The following is a 22,014-nucleotide window of genomic DNA, read 5'->3' as shown; positions in this document are numbered from 1 at the left end:
GATTGATTCAAGTGGTCACCCACCCGCACACTTAGCGCAGCCAGTGATGCTTGACGTCGGTGATCTACTGGGCACCGTGTCTTAACGATCAGTTCACTGCAGGACGTAATTTCTTTTAAAATCCCATTTTATTGATAATGTAAGATAATCCAAAGAAATAATGAAAGGAGAATGTACGTAAACTATTTTATTTTAAAATATTAATAATGAAAGAGAAACTGTTTAAAAGTGATTTAAACTTTTTAATCCCTAATTTTCATTAGACGATGAAAAATATGAATGAATTGGTGATCGCAACGCTCGAATACGCCATATGGGGAGAGACCGGTTTCATGCCATTGGCCCTTCTCCCCTCCCTCTCCTCTTTTTTCAGTTCCATATAGTTTTCCAACTTAAAAGATTTCAAAAATCAAGAGAGAAACTAACGTACTTCCTACCTCTATGACTCTCCACACGCTAATGGGAAAAGCATGCGAAGTGTTGCCATAGGTAGAGAGTTCTGCTCTACGCCACCTGCAGCGCATCTCGATTGCCAATAATGATTGTTATACTAAATATATTTCAATTATACACATTTAGTTTTTATTTTAATACAAATGATTTTAAAACTTAATAATAAAGTTAGTGNACTATTTTATTTTAAAATATTAATAATGAAAGAGAAACTGTATAAAAGTGATTTAAAGTTTTTAATTCCTAATTTTCATTAGACGATGAAAAATATGAATAAATTGGTGATCGCAACGCTCGAATACGCCATCTGGGGAGAGACCGATTTCATGCCATTGGCCCTTCCCCCCTCCCTCTCCTCTTTTTTCAGTTCCATATAGTTTTCCAACTTAAAAGATTTCAAAAATCAAGAGAGAAACTAACGTACTTCCTACCTCTATGACTCTTCACACGCTAATGGGAAAAGCATGCGAAGTGTTGCCATAGATAAAGAGTTCTGCTCTACGCTACCTGCAGCCCATTTCGATTGCCAATAATGATTGTTATACTAAATATATTTCAATTATACACATTTAGTTTTTATTTTAATACAAATGATTTTAAAACTTAATAATAAAGTTAGTGTATATAACTTATGAGGAAACACTTATTTTACCCTACATTTATTCTACCCTTTCCCTCAATGTTCTTTAGATATTAACTTAATTATATATTTTCCATTGAATATTTTTGAGAATTTGTCTTCCTGGACTAATAAGGCTGTTGATTTTGAGCAAAAATAACTATGATTTTAACTATTCAGTGATTTGTAATGATTAAATAATTTTAAAAGTTTTAATCAGAAATATTAACTAATTTAGCTATTATTTTATATTGCTGTTGCTTATCCTTACCTGGCCTGACGAAGTCAGACCAGATCTATGAACCCATTGACCTGAATGAAATCGAAATTATTTTATATTATAGTAGCTATTATTTTGCATAAAAATAAGTATTATTAATGCATTTTATCAGATGCTTTGGTTAGTAAATATGAAAAGATCAAAAAATCTGAATTAAATAAATTAAAAAATATGACTTTTTTTTTAAAAAAAAAACCATGATTTTTGCTAACTCTGCAATAATGTGAATTGTTTATTATCATAACTATAGAATAAAAATCTTAAATTATTAATTAAAAATTTAATTTTAATTAAAAAAATTAATTGACATAACATTCAGATGATTCTTGAAAAAAGCAGGGTTGAAAACAAAAGAAAAAATATTATTTTGGATTAAATGTTTCTTCTTCCTTTAAAAAACCGGTAAAATAATTTATATCATTAATTGAAATTACTTAATAAAACTATAAAAAATATTTTACAAAATCTTTTTCTTTGCAATAAACTATTAAAAAATTAAAACTTATGTTTCATAATTATGCTAATATGATAAAAAAGAATAACTCAAGGTTTTTTAACATGGTTTTTTAGAACAATTATGCAAATAATTATTTTATTTTTTTACCATTAAAAGCATTCTCAATAAATAATTATTTTTCATCGTTTTTTAAGGTTAGCTAATTCTTTTAGGCAAAATTTAAATGTTTGCATAATGCATATTTAACCTCTTATTAAATACTAGTAGCTTCTTCTTCTTATTCATTTTTTTTCTATATTTATACCAGTAGACATACATGGGAACGTTACTTTTAAAAAGTAACGAGTAAAAGTATTGTATTTTAAGCAAAAGTAACGATTAAAAAGTAAAAAGTTTTGGTTTTGAAAAATAAGGATTAAAAAGTACAAGAACAAAAAAAAGTAAAGATTTTAAAGTAGATTTCAAGGAAATCGAAAATTCAACATTACATAAATGTGAGAAAAATCATGAAATACTTAATGTAGAATGCATTACATTTTAATTTAAATGTAGAAAATTTTAAAATGCATGAAAAAGTTACAAAATTCACTCAAATAGCGAACGTTAAAAATATCCAGTTACCAAACCAAAACTCAACGCTTGCACATAAAAAGGAGTTTTAAATTATGTTAATTTTAAAACTACCAGATGTTTAGAAATTTTGTTTATACTTTCAAAACAGTATAGTAATAAATTAAATTTTTGAACAACGATAGACACTATAACCTTTGTTTACAGAAATAAGTAAGTAAATAGACATTTGTATTCATACACAAGAAAATCCTCGAATTTCATTAAATTTTAAATTATATTTCGTTTTCATAAATGTTGAAAAATTTATTTTAGAATTTTAAATAATGACAATTTCTTAATTTGCGAAATGAATATGTCATGCTGAATGCACTCGTAATCGAAAATTGAGCACAGAAGCTCTAAAGCTGTTGTTCATTATTGTTGAATTTAATGATATGATGAACAAGATGTAGATGGTAAGATTCGAGAAAAAAAATATTTTATACATAATATAAATATTTTATAAAATAAAATCAAGCAAAAATTTATAATTAAATAAAACAGTCGAATTTTTTTTATACATGCGATATATATCAATAATATAATAGCATATTTTTATATTTAAAGCTCATGTGCCAAAAAATTTAAATGCTGCGCAAAAATCCTTGATTTAGTAACGGCAAATAAATTAAGGAAAACTTCCCGTGTCCAACATGGTCGACAAAAAATATTGCTTGTCAAACTTAAATAAATGGATTAAGTCCTTCTTCAAATAGAAAACAACGAGATTTTGTAACATTACACTTAAAAAATGTTTAGGTCTGCAATGTCCGTTCTTCGTCTCAAACTAAACTAAACTATATAATTTGAACAAGGAACCAACTATGCTTATTGGTCTAGGGCTTCGTGAATTTTTTTTTCTTTATTTTTTACGGGCGTAGCAGAAGTCAATAACAGCAAATCATAAGGCATCAGAGAAACATAGAGTTACTGGCTATGAGGAATTTGCACTCTTTCTAGCCTTAAAAGAATAATCGAAACAAATAAGGTTATACGTCAAAAATCTTTGAAAAATTATTTTCAGTGTTAAATGTATGTTAAACAAATGTTATGTAAATAGATGTATGTGGTATAATTAATTTAAAGAAATACCTAAATTTTTTCTACTGAAAACAATTAAAGCACTGTTAATAGAATTTCTTAATTAAAATTTATTTTTTTTAAAGTACCTGTATAACTCGAAACGCCTTTATCTCAAATTTTTCGCCTTTTACTTACCAAATTTACGCCCAATGGATATAGATATATATTTAATTTTCTTAATTACTTTGTTAATCCATTTAATGAAAAAATTTTTAGTTATAAAATGTACTAAAAATGTATTAATCACGTCTTTTTTAATAGCTACACGCTCGAAATAACTGGGGGTAATTGCTCAAAAGCACGAAGTCAACTATTAGAATAAGTACAAGTATACTTGTGTTGTCTAATTACAAGGTTGTTAATTTGTAAAGATTTTTATTCAAATATGTAGAATTTGATTAAAATAGGAAAATACTTATCTATTTAAAATATTTTAAACCTTCTAATAGGTGGCATACCACTTTTTCATTAATAAAATATAAATAATTTTTACCCATTTGCACTTTTTTGTGACTCGTATAACAATTACTTAAAAAAATTTGTGTTTTAACCCTCAACGCAAGGCGGTCAGATGGGCAGAACATCAATGGTTCCGTTTTCGCAAACTGAAAAAAATATCGTCCACCTGCTGGTGAGCTTATGTGATGTCCAAGGTTCAACTTCTTTGTGGTTTCTCATTAACAACTTTTACGAAAAAGAACCCAGAAAGTTTCCACTGGAAGAAATTTACGTCTGAAATTCGGATAAAAGACCCTGAAGCAATAAAGAAAAAATTGAGTGACATTTGAATCAAAGTATTTTCTCATGGGTCAGCAAAAGGACATGCATCACTTAGGGGGAGATTGTGTGAGAAACACGTTGACATGAATAGCGAGCATAATTTGTACTATGAGCTCTCTGGAATGATCATTCCAGATGAGGAGACGTCACATTTCATCGAGAAGAAATTCTAACTGGAAAGCAACAAAGTAGATCAAATAATATTTACTTACATATGTAATAATTCGAAACTATTTATAACAAAGAAAAAATGTGACTAATTGACTAAATAAATCATTTCATTTTATAAAAAAAATTACAATATTTTGATCTATTAAAAATAAATAAAAACAAATATTTATACTTGAATAATTTTTTTTTTTTTTAAATTAAGCTAAATATATCATATTGCAATTTCCATGAATTAGAGACACAATTATTTTTAATATAAAAATGAATCTGTGGAAATAATTATGGCATTGTCGACATTCAACAATTCTAAAAATTTAAATCCTATTCTGTAATTTGACAATGCTAAAATTCCACTCCTGTCACATCAGGCTCATCTGATTGCCCTGGAATCTTGTTTTATTCATATGAATGTCGATTCCCTTATTAAAGACATTAGTTCCTCAAAATATTTAACATAGCACATGGAAATGCACTTCACCCTGATTTGTCCCTCTGCCACTGCTGTGTTTCGATTAGTTTTTTCTCTCTCTCTTATTATGGTTTATTCTAGTTTTGTTTCCCACCTTTTTTTCCATTTTTCGTTGGCAACTTAACGTTTTTATTTCAAATCACTTTTGTTTCTTTTCATTCTCGCCTGGCAAATCTTGAAAATGGGCGTTTATTTTTGAGTGTCTGAAACATGTCGACTGTTATTTCTAGTTAGTTCTATTTTGAACCACATGAAGTTTTTAATGAAATAATATCTTACAGCTTCAGTTTCTGGGGATTATTTATTTAACAAAATAGTATTTATTTATTCTCATTACAAGTTTAACAAATAATCTTAAACATATTTCAGTTTTACAGCACTCTATAAATAATACTTTTAGAATGAAGAAGGAGATAACAATTTAAATCACTTTTTTGAGTAAAAAATGTTACATGTACTACACTGAAGAAGCTTTTAACCACAATGAACTAGGTTTCAATTAATTGAAGCACCTTTTCGAGAATAACTCTTGTTACAAATGCTATATGAATAAGTCTTTTTACCAGAATAAATACAATAGTTTGCTTTTAATTGACCTTTTTGAGAAAACTCCCTATTATATATATACTACAAGAATAGGGCTTTTCTCCAGTATAAACATGATTATGTCTATTTAAATCTCTTTTTTGAGAAAAAACATATTACACATAATACAGTAGGGAACCGATTATCCAGAACGTGCGATCGGCACCATCGCTATTCCGGATAACTGATTTTTCCAGTTTTCTGAATCGCTACAAAAAGCCGTTTTTTTATTGTTAAACCCAACTAAAAAAAATTTCTTTTTTTGAGAAATAATCTTAAAAAGAAGAAAAAACGATAAAGTAATACACTAATGATTATTTCCAAAATGATGGTAAGGTGAACATATTTCAAAAAAGAAAGAAAAATCCTAAAATCTTATGAGGAAAAAAAAATTTTGTTTAAAAAATGGCGGGAAAATTTATCGAATTTCGTTCCGGTTTTTTGATTTCCGGATAACGGGTTCTGTACTGTACAAGAATGAAGCTATTTACCACAATGTACAAGATTATGCTTACTTAAATTACTTCTATGGGAAAAACACACATTACACTCACTACAAGAATAGAACTTACTATGTTCAATTAAAAGAGTTCTTCTAGCAAAACATATTTTACATATATTACAAGAATAAGGCTTTTTACCAGAATGAACACGATTATGATTTATTAAACTCTTTTTTTGCGCAAAATATTCATTGCATATATTACACTTATAAGGCTTTTTATCAGAATGAACAAAGTTGTGCTTATATAAAGCACCTTTTTGAGAAAAATGCTTGTTACATATACTACATGAATAAGGCTTTTCACCAGAATGAACTCGATAGTGAGCACTTAAATGACCTTTTTGAGAAAAATCCTCATCACATATACTACAAGAATAAGGCTTTTCTCTAGTATGAACACGATTATGTCTATTTAAATCACCTTTTTGAGAAAATTGCATATTACATAGATTACAAGAATAAGGTTTTTCTCCACTATGTACAAGATAATGACTTTTTAAAGTATTTTTTAGGGAAAAACACATATTACATATGCTACAAGAGTAAGGTTTTTCACCAGAATGAACAAGATTATGTCTAATTAAAGAACTTTGGTGAGAATACCGCACATTACATATACTGCAAGAAAAAGGTTTTTCACCACTATGAACAATATTATGTTGATTTAAATTGCCTTTTCTAGCAAAACATGCATTGCATATACTACAAGAATAAGGCTTTTCTTTGGTATCAACAGAGCTTTTGCTCTTGGAAAGTGTATGCACACTAATTTCACTAGCCATGCCGAGCAAACGAAGATATATTTATTAACAAAACATAGAACTTACTTGAGATACATATATACATAAATTACAATCGTTTTTTTTTAGTTGAAAAGGAGATAATAAGGATGAAAAATTTTAATACTTTTTTGAAATTTCCTTAGTTATTTGAATACAACTATTATGTATTGTGAACCAAATGTTATATATTATATTCTCTATTAAAATTATTAAAAAAAATCAAACGAAGTTTTTATATGTGCTATTTATTTAGATTTCACAATATAAATACATAAAATAGTAATTCAGTTAAATGGCATCAAACATAAGGACTTGTCATAATAGTGAAATATATTACACAAAGTATTTAAGATAGAATGTCTATTATAACTTCACTTGAAATCGAGATATAAGAAACATAATTGTAAATATGTAATAAAATTAGCAGGAATTTTCCATGGAATATTTATATTTTTACAAAGACCACAAATGATTAGCTTTTTTTTATATCTTTAATAAAAATTAATTCCAAATGAATAATCACATGAATGAGTTTTAAAGAATTTGTATTGTCTAAAAAAATCATATACAAAAAAATAATATTTTCAAAACTTTGTGAGAAGAAATGCGGATGATCAGTGACACGTCATTTTTAGTGCCTTATTTTAAGAAAGAGGAATGAGGCATTATTTGGCTAATCAACACTTGAATTTGTTCGAAATAATTTCAACCCACAATGGTTTTTAATTTAAATAATAAGAATCTAAAACATCTTTTAAAAATGGGGAAAAAAACAAAGATTCAGCACTTAAAAAAACACTTTAATGTACAGTAGTCAATGAATTCTTCAATGGGAAGTCAAAATTAAATATTAATTTAATATATCAAAAATAATAGCTTTTAATAATTTTCAAATCATTGTCTACATTAAAAAACTGAGAGAATGAATATTAATTTTCATGAAATAGAAGGTATAATAAGACATTATGATAGAGAATACAGTTGATCAATCACAGTTTTAGTTATTATCATCAACTTATTATTAAAGCAACAGTGCCTAAAAAGAAAAAATAATAAATTGCTCAAAACTTTCTTACATGAAACTTTAAAATGCAGACATCAACAAAAATTATATTTGTTATAAAAGTCAAAGATGGGAAATAATGTACACTATTAAAAAAGCAATAGAATTTTGTTTATTCATCTATTTCGCTTTTCCCCTGAGACTAAAGTTGATCCCTATGCAATGAATATTTGTATATCCTTTTTCATTATTTATATAGTGTACAAAAACCTTTGATGACATCCTAAAAAAGAAAAAAAAAGTTAATCATATAGTGAGACACAATCAAGAGTAGCAAGTTTCTGTCATACATAAATTTTCAATGGTTTCAACCACTGATAAAATCGTCAAAATTTTTTTTTTCATTTTGTATATAGGCATAAACCATTGTTTTAATTTAATATATAGTGCATAAACATTATTACTTAAATAGGAACTCCATCTCTTGCTCACTTACAATACTTTTTTTAAAATTTTATTTCCAATGGCAAGGCAAAAAGGTACGAATAGTAAGATGAAATAAATAATGAATGCAAATGTAAGTAGGATAACAAAGAAAGAAGACCTAAGCCATTGCCTTAAAAGACTTACAATACTATACAATAAAAAATTTCAAAATTTTTATTGCATTAACAATCGGTTCCTCAGATTTCGTTACCAGTTCTAAAATAATAAAATTTTAATCAAACACTTTTCTATGATAATATTGTAATTTCTCTCCCAAACTCGTCCGTAAAATTTTTATTCAATTTTTAATTACGATAAAAATTTTACCAATTCTTTTTTAGCTAAGCATTAATTACCAGCATTAATTAATTTTATATAATAAGCATTAATTAATTTTGTATTAATTACTTTTATTACATACATTGACAAAAGATATCTTTTTTGTAAAATTTTATTTTAAAAGTGTATCTAAATAAATATTATAGTTGTAAAAGAGTAACTAAATACCTTTCTCATGAAATATTTTACTAAGATCATACACTTACTTTATAATATGATAAGTGAACAACACTAACATGTGAGCCTTAAATTTCAGATTAAAAAAAATCAAAATTTGAACTTTTAGAGAGATTATAATATTAAGGAGGGGAAATAATTTAATAATAGTGACATAAACGATAAAAATGAGAGCTGGTTTAGGGTTTTGTGTAATTATACATCCTTCATTTAAAGAAAATTTAAACTGTTTTACATTTAATGTGCAGTAAGATTAAGAAGCTTTCCATAACTGGTATCTCCTCCAAAATAATAGCCAAGCTTAGGCGTGTGCGCAACCACTTTCCAAGGAAGGAGTAGCAAAAAAATAAAAAAACATTGAATAACAACTCTGGGATATTTCCGTAATTTGTGATTTGTTGTGTCAACTACAATCACCAAACGATTAATGTATAAGGAATTAGAAGTCGTACTAAAAAGATTGAATTGTATTTTAAAAAATAATTTACTTCCGCTAAGTTCAATGATTTCAACAACAAAATACGAAAAAGGCAAAGTTGAGAAATACTTTTAAATTTTATTTAAAAATGATTCCAAAAGTTTAAATTCCCCCTTAAATTCATTGGTTTTTATTTTTAAGCTTAATGAGTAGATGTAATACAATTTGTATCGCAAGAAACATAACTGGCATACTAAGTGTTTTGCAAAATTTAAACATTTTTAAAAAAATTCCACTTTTTCTAAAGTATAACTGTAATAACTTACTTACATTTTTATCACACGACACGAAACTAATTTATTTTTTCAAGCATAGAATTAACTGTTTCTTCAACAAGAAAACAGTAAAGAAAATCAAGACAGAATTTTGAAGTTTTTTGAAAATAAATATACTAATAATTTTTTTAGGACGATTACAGCTACTTTTTTTGTGTGCTTTAAGACGAAGGCTTGATATAATGTAATACTATTATCTAATGGACTATTTCCACTGCATGCAATTTGCTTATTGGATTGAACTTCAATGCAATAGATAAGGTTAAAAATGACGTTGATCATGATGTCGACAATAATTCTCCCCCTACCAGCGTTCCAAACAGGGTTTCTCGTCAATATTTTTATTGCTAAATAGTTCATATTCAGGAGCTAAAGTGGATAGTTTATATTCAGGAGCTAATTTGTATAGAAAGAAAAGCAATTTGATGCAATAGCAACATTGAATTTAAGTTTAAAGACAGTTAAAATCAGAAGAAAAAAAAGCTAAGGACTGGTTATTAGTTTCTGTTTCAAAAGATTGTTTCTACTTTTTACAGAATTAAGATTTCTGCATAAATTACCATTTGATTCAATAATATTTGATTAAAAGATATTAAACATTAGCGTGTCTCCCTAATACTTTTTATCATAAATTACAACATGTATTTTATTCATTTATTTTGGAATTGATGTAACTTTTGAGAAATTTTTCCCCTATCTGAAATATAAAGAAATTTTTAATGCAAAACTTAAAATAAGAAGCTTTAGAACCATATTTAATACTGTACCAAATAGTTTCAAAGCACTAAAAATAAAACTTGAATTGACTGAAGTATTTCTTTAATTAGGTTGTGTCGAGTTTATTTTAAACGAGCACAACTGCTTATAAAACATTAATCCAGTTTTATTAAATCATTAATTATTAACATTAATTTATTCTTATAGAAATATTTTTATAAAATTATATTCTTAATGTAACAATTCAATATATTATAGGTACTAAGTTAATTTAAGTTTTATTACATTATGAGTTTTAGTTTCAATAATGCATACATGAACACAACTTTTAATCCTGCCACATAATTGTAACTGTTAATATTTTAGACCAGATTTCATGCATTTAAAATTATTTAATCTATAACACTAGATGAAGCATAATTTTAGCAATACTTGAAATATAAACTGTCCAATAATTTACATTGCAGGTATTGGAAATTTATAATAATTGAAACAAATACATTCTCAGTAAAGTAAGGAGATTTAAGTTTAAAAAATGTTATATCAGAAAAATATCTTTGAGATAAAAGGTATATAAATATATTTGTGTATACTTTCAGAGGCTCATCCCTTTTTCTATAATTAATTCTAATAATTATATATTTTTATGAAATTACTAAAAAGAAAGCTTATTTTAAATAAAATGCATCACCATAATAGTTTTACAAATATTATTCTTAATTAGTAATGACAGTGAGTTAATTGGCATCAGTGGCGAATATAAGTTAAAATTTTGGAGGGGGCCCAACATTTAATTTTATTTTTAGTTTAAAAAAAACTTAAGTGTTGGAACTAAACAATCTCGTTATCATTTTTTTTATGCTTTCAGTTTATAAACTATGAGTAAACAAAATTGAACGTAACAATTGATTTTATTNGCTCATCCCTTTTTCTATAATTAATTCTAATAATTATATATTTTTATGAAATTACTAAAAAGAAAGCTTTTTTTTAAAATAAAATGCATCACCATAATAGTTTCACAAATATTATTCTTAATTAGTAATGACAGTGAGTTAATTGGCATTGCATATTAAATTCAACAATTGGGATTTACAATTATCTCAGCCATAACTGCTTTTTGTTGCTATTAATAAAGTCATAACTGATATACATTCAAAGTAAAATAGGACATATTAGTTTTGATGGTGACTTAACTGTAAATACATATTAGTTATAATTAATTAATAACAAAGTAAATAAAGAAGAAAAGCATTTTTTTTTTTACGAATTACATTTGTGTGTGAAATAATAACTTTTCTCTAAATATAAATTTTCAAAAATGAGATTTGAACATTCTTTGTTTAATGTTAACATTCTTAACAGTATTCAATTTAATTTACTTTAAAGTTAAATCTCCACAATTTCTATAAAAAATAAATTTAAAAATAGGTACATAATTCTGTTAATATTTAAAGCAGCGAATCAGATTTAAGATTAAAATTAATTAATGTTTATAAAAAAATATCTTTGAAATGGAAAAGTATAATGAGTGAGCATGGTTATAAAGATATGTGATTATGTTATGAACTTTTAAAAAAAATTCTGGTTAAAATAACTTAGTTAATCTGTACAAAGGTTTGTAATTTTTTCTTATCTTAAAAAAAAAGGGGAAAAGCTAATTTTTAAAAAATTATGATTCCTAAGAAGTTTTATAAAAAGCTTGTCTCTCAAAATGAAATTCCATTTTTAGTGAATATTGATTACATTATCTTTCATTCTTAACGAAGTTTTATTTTTTTATAAGAGTAAAATTTTTCATCATAATGAATTTATGTAAAGTTTGTGTACAATTAATGCAGTTATTAAGTTTTACCTAATTCTTAAAAAAGGTCCCAATGCCGCAATCATAACCAAATATAATTAATAAACATGGCATCATTTGGCTTTTTATCGCTATTTACATTTGACAGTGGTGCCAATATTTTGTTGCTAGCGCATGCGCATTTTACGCAGCCGACACGAGTCAACAAAAATAAACAAAGCCGCTGGATCTCCCGCTCTTTTGTTTGAGAAGCTACAAGTACCGTGCTGTATAAAGTAATGTTGTAGTATGTGGGAAAAATACATATAGTTATAACTACCGCTGAGTTAGTATAACTGTGCATCATCTAAGTACTGTGCACCTTCGATTCCAAAGAAAGCGTTTACGTTTTCTGTAATATATTGTTACATCTATACTCTTAACCCCGCCGGCAGGAAGCTCACTTCATGTACAAACATGAAAGCGCGCGTGGGTGTTTACTAGACAAACAAGCCTGAATTACAGTTAAAACTCTTTTTACCGTAATATTTTAACTCAACATGATTATAATAAAAAAACGTAAGCTTTTTAAAAATTATTTTCTCACCAAATAATGAAATGCCGACCAAAATTAAAAATGTAGTGTATTTATTATACGTACCTTACTCAGTGCTGTATGTAGTTGGAAAAAAATATTTGGGGGAACTCACCTTTTCATAAGGTTCATGTCATAGTTGACTGATTATTGTTAAATCAAAAAACGACTAGTTTAAATTCTTGGCCTGCATTAATTTTGAAAAAAAGAAGACATTTATTTTTAAAAAGAGAGGATTTACTGCTAATTTTCACTATGTTTATCTTTGATGCATTCTCCAAAAAAGTTATTGATAAAATATTTGCATAATGTAATAAACTATAAATTTCTATTAAATGAGTCCACAGTTTTTATTAGCAATTGAAATGCTCTGTGCACTATTTGTTAAACACAATGCCTTGATAGCAAGAAGGTAAAAAAAAGTATAAATACTTGTATACAACAGATACAGATCTGTTTTGTTACTGTTTAACAGTAGATGTGTAATAAATTATGTTAGTTACTTTAAAAGTGTCTTTATTCAAATAAAGAGTGAGTGTACTCCATGAGCATGCATTAAATGGGGAAATAATATATATATATTTTTTTCTTAGAGCAGTTTTTTCTCATGCGGAAAAAAGCTTCCTGATCTCATTTAAAATTAGCATACAAAAATATGGAAATATTCAAATTAGTATATATTTTATGTTCCGCTTTGAAGACCAAATTAGTGTGAGCTATATTTCTTAATTCATTAATAATAATGAAATAAAAACTCAAAAATCTTTACAGTCAATTTAGCACATTGGACATTATTATTATTCAGAAAGATATCAATGCAGCACAATTAAATATGAATCAAATAAGGAATTATGTACTATTCAGATGCAGGAAAAGTTATGTATGACAAACTTTTTAAAGTAATTACATAAAATTTGAGTTAACTTTTGCATTTCTAAAATATAATTCTAACAAAACTGTCCTTGTTTAGATGTTACTTTTAAAACCACAAAGACTGAGAATTATGATTAGAAATGTGAATTTAAAGAGAATTGAACCATAATTGTTCTAAAAAAAAAAGAAATTGAAAAATAATGATTTCAATAATTTATATCTTCAATTGAATGAATTTTTCTTGATAGTAAGTGACAAATTAAGTATTGACAATATAAACGAAACTTAAGTCTAAAATATATATAATTTTGTATAAAGAACTAAATTGAATTCCTTTGAATTTTCCTTAAAATTGATAACTACGCAAGTATTTATGAATTTTGGATATTTACCCCAAGTTATAAAACCCCCAGTATTTTACATCTATAGTCCAGTCACACCCAAAACTTAACAACTTCTTAGATATAGAAGAATTAATGACCCTTTAAAACACCTGGTATAAACACCTGATGGGCATGTAAAAATAGATAACTGAAAAGAAGGAACTTTCATGGTCAATTGAAGAATTAAAAATTCTAATGACAAAATCATTTGGGATCCATATGAATTAGACGGGGGCCCCTACGTCCATCCAGGTTATAGTCCATTCCACCTTAAGTTGGCACTGGAGAGAAAGGTAGGTAGGCCGGATTACAGCCATTGTCATGGAAACTGGATTACTCTTTAAGTCAGTTTGGGGATGAGGTTGCAAAAAAGAGAGAGAAAGTGGCCAGTATTGGCGTTTAAGAAAGCAAAACGCCGATTTTTTTTTAAACCAAGAATCGTACTAAAATTTTGAGATACTAGTTGTAAGCTGATTTCTTAATTAGTACTTAAAAGGCAGATTTTCTTAATATGATTTTTAGACTAAACGAAACTAATTTTAAACAGCAGAAAAAAAAAATTATATATTCAAAAAGATTCTTTTTCGCTGAAATCTAAGTAAAAAAAAAGAAGTGCATAGATGCGCATAAATTTTTGTCTTAAACATTTATTTTTATATTCTTATTTTTTGTAGATTAATGTACATTAATTTATTCCTCATTGGTGTTTTGTTGGGGAAGGAGAAGTCAGCATAGACAGAAAATTATTGATCATGAAAAAGATCATACTTGTGTTTTATAATATTTACTGTTCTTCTCTTATTATGATTTTTTAAGTAAACAAAACTAATTTAAGAAAAAAAAATATTTAAAAAGATTCTTTTTTGCTGAAAATCTAAGTAAAAAAACAAATGCATAGATGCGCATAAATACGTTGTTTTAAATGTTTATCTTTATTTGCTTTTTTTTGTACATTAATTTATCCTTCATTGGTGTTTTGTGGGGGAAGAAAAAGTCAACATAGGCAGGAAATCATTGATCATGAAAAATATCATACCTAAGTTTTTTTAGTATTTACTGTTCTTTTTTTTTATAAATAAAAAATTAAAATTTTTTTTCATATATATTTGCTTCTAAGAGACAAAAGAACTTATCGAAAAAAAAAATTCTCAAAAATGGTATAAATTTGGATTTTTAGTATTATCCACATGGAGGGCGTACTACTTGTACGCCCCCCCCCCATGTTTTCAGCTGCCATATTCCACCCTCTTAGACTCAACAGGAACTCTTTGAATAACATGATAACCACCTATCCTGGTGGTTATCATGTTATTCATTTAATATTTTAACAGTTGACAGTTCCTTCTGCAAACTCTTTGTGGAGTCGCACTGAATTGAATTCAATCCACAATTTCTCATCAGAAGAAATTCTACTTAGGTGGTTGGACGCATTTCTTCAAAAGAAAATACATATTTTAAAATATCAGAACCTTCCTTTACTTTTCAGGATCTTTTCGGGTAAAAGGAGGCTTAAGAGAAAAATCCGTATAATTAGTTATTTAAGTACAGTAGAATTAGTTAGTTTCGAAATTTTTTGTCAGATACTGAAGTATCTTACATTTTCTGCGTAAGAAAAATAATTTCTCAGTTTTTTTTGGCTTCGTATTTTAAAAATAATAATTAAAATATTGATTGGTTTAAATTAACATTTCGATGTTTTAAAAAAAATTAATGATTCAAATGTTGTGTCTTTTTTTAAATTATTTCAATTCCTATACATTTTATTAGTTTATAACTAACGGATTTGCGCACTTATATTATGGAATTTGTATTTCAGATAATATTTAAAAGTCCCTTTAATTAAACGAACTAAAAATCTTGAATTTCTTCCATCACATTTTTAAAGTTCCTATAAAAAGCGAATTGTACTTTAGAGTTACACATGGCGCAAACGACACAAAATTTTAATCTTTACAGAGATTGAATAAAGCGAAAATATTTTTTCTTTTGTCGTAAAAAAATAATAATAGAATCACATATTGAATTAGCTACACAGCAAATATACTCAGCTGTCATCAGTTTAATAAGATTCACCTGTCTATTTGGGTGGGTTTTTTTTTTCATTCATTCTGAAGGAAAAAAAATTTCAATTAAATATTGTACATATGAGGTTAATATTTAGAAAATTAAATAATCAAATACAAAAAGAAAGCGAAATAAGAACTGCACAAGAGATAGGACTCTTAAGCAAAGGCAAGGAGAATGGAAAGAGCTGGCTGACCAGTGTATAAACATAGCCAACGCGCCAATTTCTTGGCCTTGAAAACTAATCCAGCGCCAAACTAAAACCCCTCCTTCTTCTTTGTACATTCGCTTTACTATGAAGGTGTTTATAAGTTAAATACATTTAAACATAAAAAACTTCTAATGCATGTTTCAAGATAAACTTTTCTTATTATACAACATTTATTTATATTTGTACGCACATTTAAACTGCAATTAATTCCAAAATAGCGAGGAACTACTTTTCAAAGGAGGAATATTACATTTCCTACCCTTCCCTGCAGTGCCAACTTAAGGTGGAATGGACTTTTGTTGAAAAATAAGAACCAATGAATGTAATGTAATAACGTGTTTGAAAGATGACGTTTAAGAAAGTATCAATGAAAAAAGAGGATTTTTTTGAAATTTTTATTCACATTCTGTTTTTTAATGGAGATTTTCGTATTTTACAACCATCCCTGCTTAACCATATATTGTAAAATTCCTTCTTATTTTTGAAGAAGTTTAAAAAAAATATAGTAATTATTAAACTTTTTTCAGTGATAAAATTTCTGCTGATGAAGAAACTATTTAATACTCCACAATAGATGGTGCTATGGCTGTTTCTCATAATTTTTGGTGCCACACATACTCAACTGGAGGTTAGACAATGATGTTTCAAATCATTCATTAGGTGAGTCTTTTTTTCCAGATAGTATGATAAATTAAATAATTCTGAAAAATAAAATTACTTAGTATTATGGAAAACACCTCAATGCTGAATATTTAAGTAATTATGTTTGATGATTTAAAAAAATTCTTTAGATCAAAACTTATGTGCATGCACATATTTTTTTCTGTGTTACAGGTAAATCCTTATGTTATTATCTATTTTGCATTTCTCTTTTTGACTTTCAAGCTTTTGCATTATGTATTTAAAACTGTACACACAGCCCAAAAATGCAACCCTTCTCTATTTCATTTTATTCTTTTTTAACTACAACGCTTCAATTTCATCAACAAGTGTAATCCACACAAGTAGCGTTATTTCTTTTGTTTGTGGGTTTCAAACTGAAATTTGTTAACTATATATTACTTACAGATCTTTCAAAACTCATAAAAGAAAAATTCTAAATAATCCACCAAGAAAAAAAGAACATTGTTGAAACATATGATCTTCAAAAGCCGAATTGTGTTAAATGCAGGGTTGGCAAGTTTTTGACACATGACGGTTTTTACCGTCATGTCAAAAACCCATAGTTTTGGTAAAACTGTATTTTTATTTGAGTTTAGCTGCTTGTAATTTAAAATTAATTCATTTTAGACAATAAAATTAGAAAAAAAGTTGTTAAAAGATAAAGAACAAATTTTCCCAACATGATTATATTAAAACATACTATTTGAAGTAAAATATTAGGATAATAAACAAAATTTTCAACATTTCCGAGCATCATTTTGTTTGGCATATTACATTACTGAAAAATGTCAAGTCATTCCTGACTTAGAGTTTGTTAGTAGCTACAAGTTTTGTTTAGCTTCTTTCTAATATTTAAGAAATGCCAAATTTTAAATTCTTCTTTTTAGTTCTTGAATTTATTAATAGTTCCAAGCTTTTTTGTTTGTTTGTTTATTTCTAACAATTAAGAAGTGCAAAATTTTGAATCCTTTGCAAATCAAGCTATAATGATAAAAGTAAGTATCACTATTTTCAATAAGTATATTACAATATTTCTATATGAATGTATATCCTTTTATAAGAATACATGTATATAGTTGCAAAATCAATAGCAATCATTTACAACGTTTATTTATAAAGGCAATTATTTGAAAATAATATATTGTCCGCTATATGCCATAAATTAAAGAAAACAGTAGGTTTTTACTGGTAAAAACACGGTTTTTATCACTGTCATGTCAAAAACCAGTTTTTTACGGCAAAAACCCAACCCTGGTTAAATGGCTGTAAAACAACAAATACCTGCTGCAAATTTTAGTCAGGTAAACACATTAGCAACTGCAATTACAGTCAGTGAAGAAGAGGATTGATTTTTATTTGTAGTAACAATTTTTGAAAATATTTTCTTACTTTACCATATTTGTGTGTTGATTTTTTAATTATAATTTTTTTAATTTTCACAAAATATGTCTAAATTTTCACCTAATTGGTACCTCTCAAAAAACCCTTGACAGACCCTGGAGTTTAAAAGGGGAAAAAACATGCAAGAGCAATTGGGTCATTCACAATCGCAACTGACAAATTTAAACTTCGAGAAATGGAAGAAGAAGAAAAAAAGACTGAGGAAATGACATTAAGAGTTTATTATAAACAAATTACCAATTTTTTAGTTGTATAAAATAACATATAATAAACTATAAGTTTATAAAATAACGTTAATTAAATAGAAGTTCACGAAGGACTGCTAACATTTTCAAAACCAAGTGTTAACTTTTTATCTCAGGTATATTATGGGATAACTATTTTTAAAGTAATAATGTTTATACCCATAAGCGAAAGCAGATGTAAAAGTTTTTGATGTTTTTATCAATGGTGTAACTGTAAAAAATTGATGTGTGTCAAAAACTTGCTAAATATATATAAATTATATATAAATATAACCTTTTTTTTTCTTTTTTTTTTAGGATATCAACAAAATTTTTCGTACTCTGTGAAAACATTAAGGAATGATGTACTAATAATTGGATAAGGATCAACTTTAGTCTCAATTTGAAAATTAAAATAAGCAAAATTAGACTGCATTTTTAAAGTTAGTGCAATTTTTTCACCCTTGACTTATCTGAAGAATATAATTTTTTGTTTTATTGTGCCAAATAATACCTCATTCATTCTCTGTGTTTTTTAAATAACATAGTGAAGATAGCATCTGACTGATAAACTGTTTTTCTTGTCACTAAGTCTTGTTAATGCTATTTTTTCTTAAAAAATACAATTTTTTTTTTCAAGCTTCATTCATTTAATTGTACATTTTGAATTATTTTTTATTAATATAACAAAGAAAAAATTATCATTTATGATCTACACAAAATTTTAAAATGATGTTGGATAATCACAAGGTTAATTTGTGGTTTACATAAAATTCTAATATAGATATTGCATGGAAAATTCCTGTTAATTTTCTTATTGTATAAATTTACATTTATGTTTCTTATTTCTTGATTTCAAGTTAAAGGTATAGAATAGAATGTGTATCTTAAATATTTTGTAAAGTATATTTCACATGTTTTGACAATTAATGTGTCAAGCCTTTATGTTTAATATAATTTAACTAAACTAATCATTTTATATTTTGATTGTAAAACTTAGGTGAAAAGTCTGTATAAAACTTTTTTTTAATTATTTTATTAGAAATATATTTATAACATTTTGTTCTCAATTGTTAATATTTGTTTTCAAATAAATAATGAAACATAGAAAAAAGGAGTAAAGTTAAAAGTTCGCATTCTTGTTATCTGCTTTCTCTCTAAAATTTTTTTTTAATTTCATTAAACTCAATTTGTTAAATTTTGTGTGTTGTTAAAAGATATCTACGTTTATTCGTCATGTCTGGTGAAGTTTTTCTGCTTACACTTCCCGCGAGCAACAGCTCTGTCGATACCAACGATAAACCTTTTTCTTGTAATATATGTCACATGCGTTTTCCTCGAAGAGGTAGTTTAAAAGCACATTATTCTGTTCATTCTGGTGAAAAGCCTTATATCTGTAGTACGTGCAATGCATGCTTTGCTAGAAAAGGTAATTTAGACGAACATGTTAATGTTCATAGTGACGAAAAGCCTTATCCTTGCAATGTATGTAATGTGCGATTTTCTCAAAAAAGTTCTCTTAGTAGACACAAACTTATTCATTCTGAGAAGATTAAAAAGCCTCACTTTTGCAGCATATGTAATATGTGTTTTGCCCTGAAAAGTACTTTACGTAGACATTATCTGCTACATAGTGGTGCAGAACCTTATTCTTGTAATATATGTAATAAGCATTTTTCTGAAAAATGTTTTTTAAATATACATTATCGTACTCATACTGGAGAGAAACCTTTTTCTTGCAGTATATGTCATGAGACTTTTACTCAAAAAGGTAATTTAAATTCTCACTTTCGGACTCATTCTGGTGAAAAACCTTATTTATGTACCCTATGTAAACAGAATTTTTCTCGGAAAAGTGCTCTAAATAAGCACATCCTCGCTCGTTCCTGTAAAACTCCTTATACTTGTAGTATATGTAATGAATGTTTTTTTAAAAAAAAAGATTTGCAAGTTCATGTTCGTACCCATTCTCTTGAAAAGCCTTATTCTTGTAGTATATGTCAGGCAAGTTTTAAAAAAAAAACTCTTTTGATTGAACATAGTAAGTTTAATTCGTGTAGTGAATGTAATATGTGTTTTTCTTACAAACGTCATTTACATGAACACAATATTATACATCATGTTGAAAAGCCTTATTCTTGCGATGAATGTGATTTGCATTTTTCTCACAAAAATGAGTTCTACAAGCATAAGCGTGTTCACAATGGGGAAAAGTCTTATTCTTGTAGCGTATGCGATAAAGAATTTTCTAAAAAAAGCCATTTAAATGCGCACTATCCGGTTCATTCTGCTGAAAATCCTTATCCATGCGGCAAATGTAAAAAGACTTTTTTTCAGGAAAGTGCTTTAGAGAGGCATAGCCGTGTTCACGTCGATAAAAATCCTTATATTTGTAGTATATGTAATGCATCATTTTATCAAAAGTATAGTTTAAGAATTCACAGCCGTGTTCATATGGTTGAAAAGGAAAAGCCCTATTCTTGTCATATATGTAAAGCACGTTTTTCTAGAAAAATTCTTCTTTTTCAACATAAAAGGCTTAATTCTTGCAGTGAATGCAATATGTGTTTTTCCCATAGAAGTGATTTGAGTAAACATACTTGTGCCCATTCTGTTGAAAGGCCTAATTCTTGTAGTGTATGTAAAGCGAGTTTTAAAAAAAAAACTCTTTTAATTGAGCATAATAAGTTTTATTCTTGTTTTGAATGTAATATATGTTTTTCACATAAAAGTAAATTAAGTGACCATATTCGTGAACATGGTTGGCGTATTAGAAAGTCTTAAAATAATTTGTCATTTTTGTTTAACTTTTTAATATCTTGTTTCTTGTATATGTGTTTCTTGTATGTCTGTAATATTCTTGTATTTGTGTTTTTCCCATAGAAGTGATTTGAGTAAACATAATTTTGTCCATTCTGTTGAAAAGTCTAATTCTTGTAGTGTATGTAAGGCAAGTTTTAAAAAAAACTCTTTTAATTGAGCATACAAGTTTTATTCTTGTTTTGAATGTAATATTTGTTTTTCCTACAAAAGTAAATTAAGTGACCATATTCGTGAACATGGTTGGCGTGTTGCTAAGTTTTAAAATAATTTGTCGTTTTTGTTGAACTTTTAATAATATTCTTTTCTATCCGAAAATAAAAAGTTTTAAAAAATGAGTTACCTTAGTTATTTCCTTAGCGTTTCCGCTCTAATTTTATATATTATTATTTTTTTTTTTACAAAGCTTGAAAGTTTTCTCTAGTGCTTCAATTTAATCACAAAACTGCATTGGCCTTCATTTGCATGAATTAAACGTGCCAATGCTCTGATTCCTCGACATTGGAATTTTAGTGCGATGGAACAAATCGGCGGATGGGCGTTCCGCCTACATAAATACAGCTTCATTATTTCCCATAGTCTGCCTCCTCTTCCCGATTCAATAGCACAAGTGCCAGAGACAGGTATGCTACATCAGTTAGTCAGTAGCAATAGGAGAAAACAAGTTATTTAGCATTTTTGTTTATTGGGCTAATTACTGCTATAACTGTCCAATACGAAATGAAA

General features: G+C 27.1%; 1 protein-coding gene and 1 non-coding gene across 6 annotated transcripts; one reads left to right on the top strand and one right to left on the bottom strand.

Annotated features, from left to right (window-relative positions):
* Window positions 1–5,206: 5,206 nt before the first annotated feature.
* On the bottom strand, window positions 5,207–12,264 carry LOC107442686 (uncharacterized). The gene is made up of 2 exons (XR_011636466.1): window positions 12,127–12,264; window positions 5,207–8,082 (listed from the first exon to the last, which is right to left on the bottom strand). It is a non-coding gene; the product is annotated as an uncharacterized protein (transcript).
* LOC107442693 (zinc finger protein 271) lies at window positions 12,255–21,626 on the top strand. Of its 5 annotated transcripts, none has more exons than XM_071179007.1 (3): window positions 12,255–12,361; window positions 16,708–16,840; window positions 18,787–21,626. In XM_071179007.1, exon 3 carries the CDS (start codon window positions 19,705–19,707, stop codon window positions 21,250–21,252), a length of 1,548 nt encoding a protein of 515 aa, XP_071035108.1. In that variant the 5' UTR covers window positions 12,255–12,361; window positions 16,708–16,840; window positions 18,787–19,704; the 3' UTR covers window positions 21,253–21,626. The 5 variants fall into 5 exon arrangements, with proteins under 5 accessions (XP_071035108.1, XP_042909195.1, XP_042909196.1 ...); XM_043053261.2 differs by having other exon boundaries at window positions 12,263–12,400; XM_043053262.2 differs by having other exon boundaries at window positions 12,275–12,350.
* Window positions 21,627–22,014: the final 388 nt, after the last annotated feature.

The sequence above is a fragment of the Parasteatoda tepidariorum genome, chromosome 3, assembly GCF_043381705.1.
Source record: "Parasteatoda tepidariorum isolate YZ-2023 chromosome 3, CAS_Ptep_4.0, whole genome shotgun sequence".
In the NCBI taxonomy this organism is placed as follows: domain Eukaryota; kingdom Metazoa; phylum Arthropoda; class Arachnida; order Araneae; family Theridiidae; genus Parasteatoda; species Parasteatoda tepidariorum.
The sequence above is the reverse complement of the archived record's forward strand: the minus strand, read 5'-3'. Positions and strand labels throughout refer to the sequence as shown.

Coding starts and splice junctions, on each gene's coding strand:
- LOC107442693 (XM_071179007.1), top strand. CDS start 19,705: ATGTCTGGTGAAGTTTTTCTGCTTACACTTCCCGCGAGCAACAGCTCT.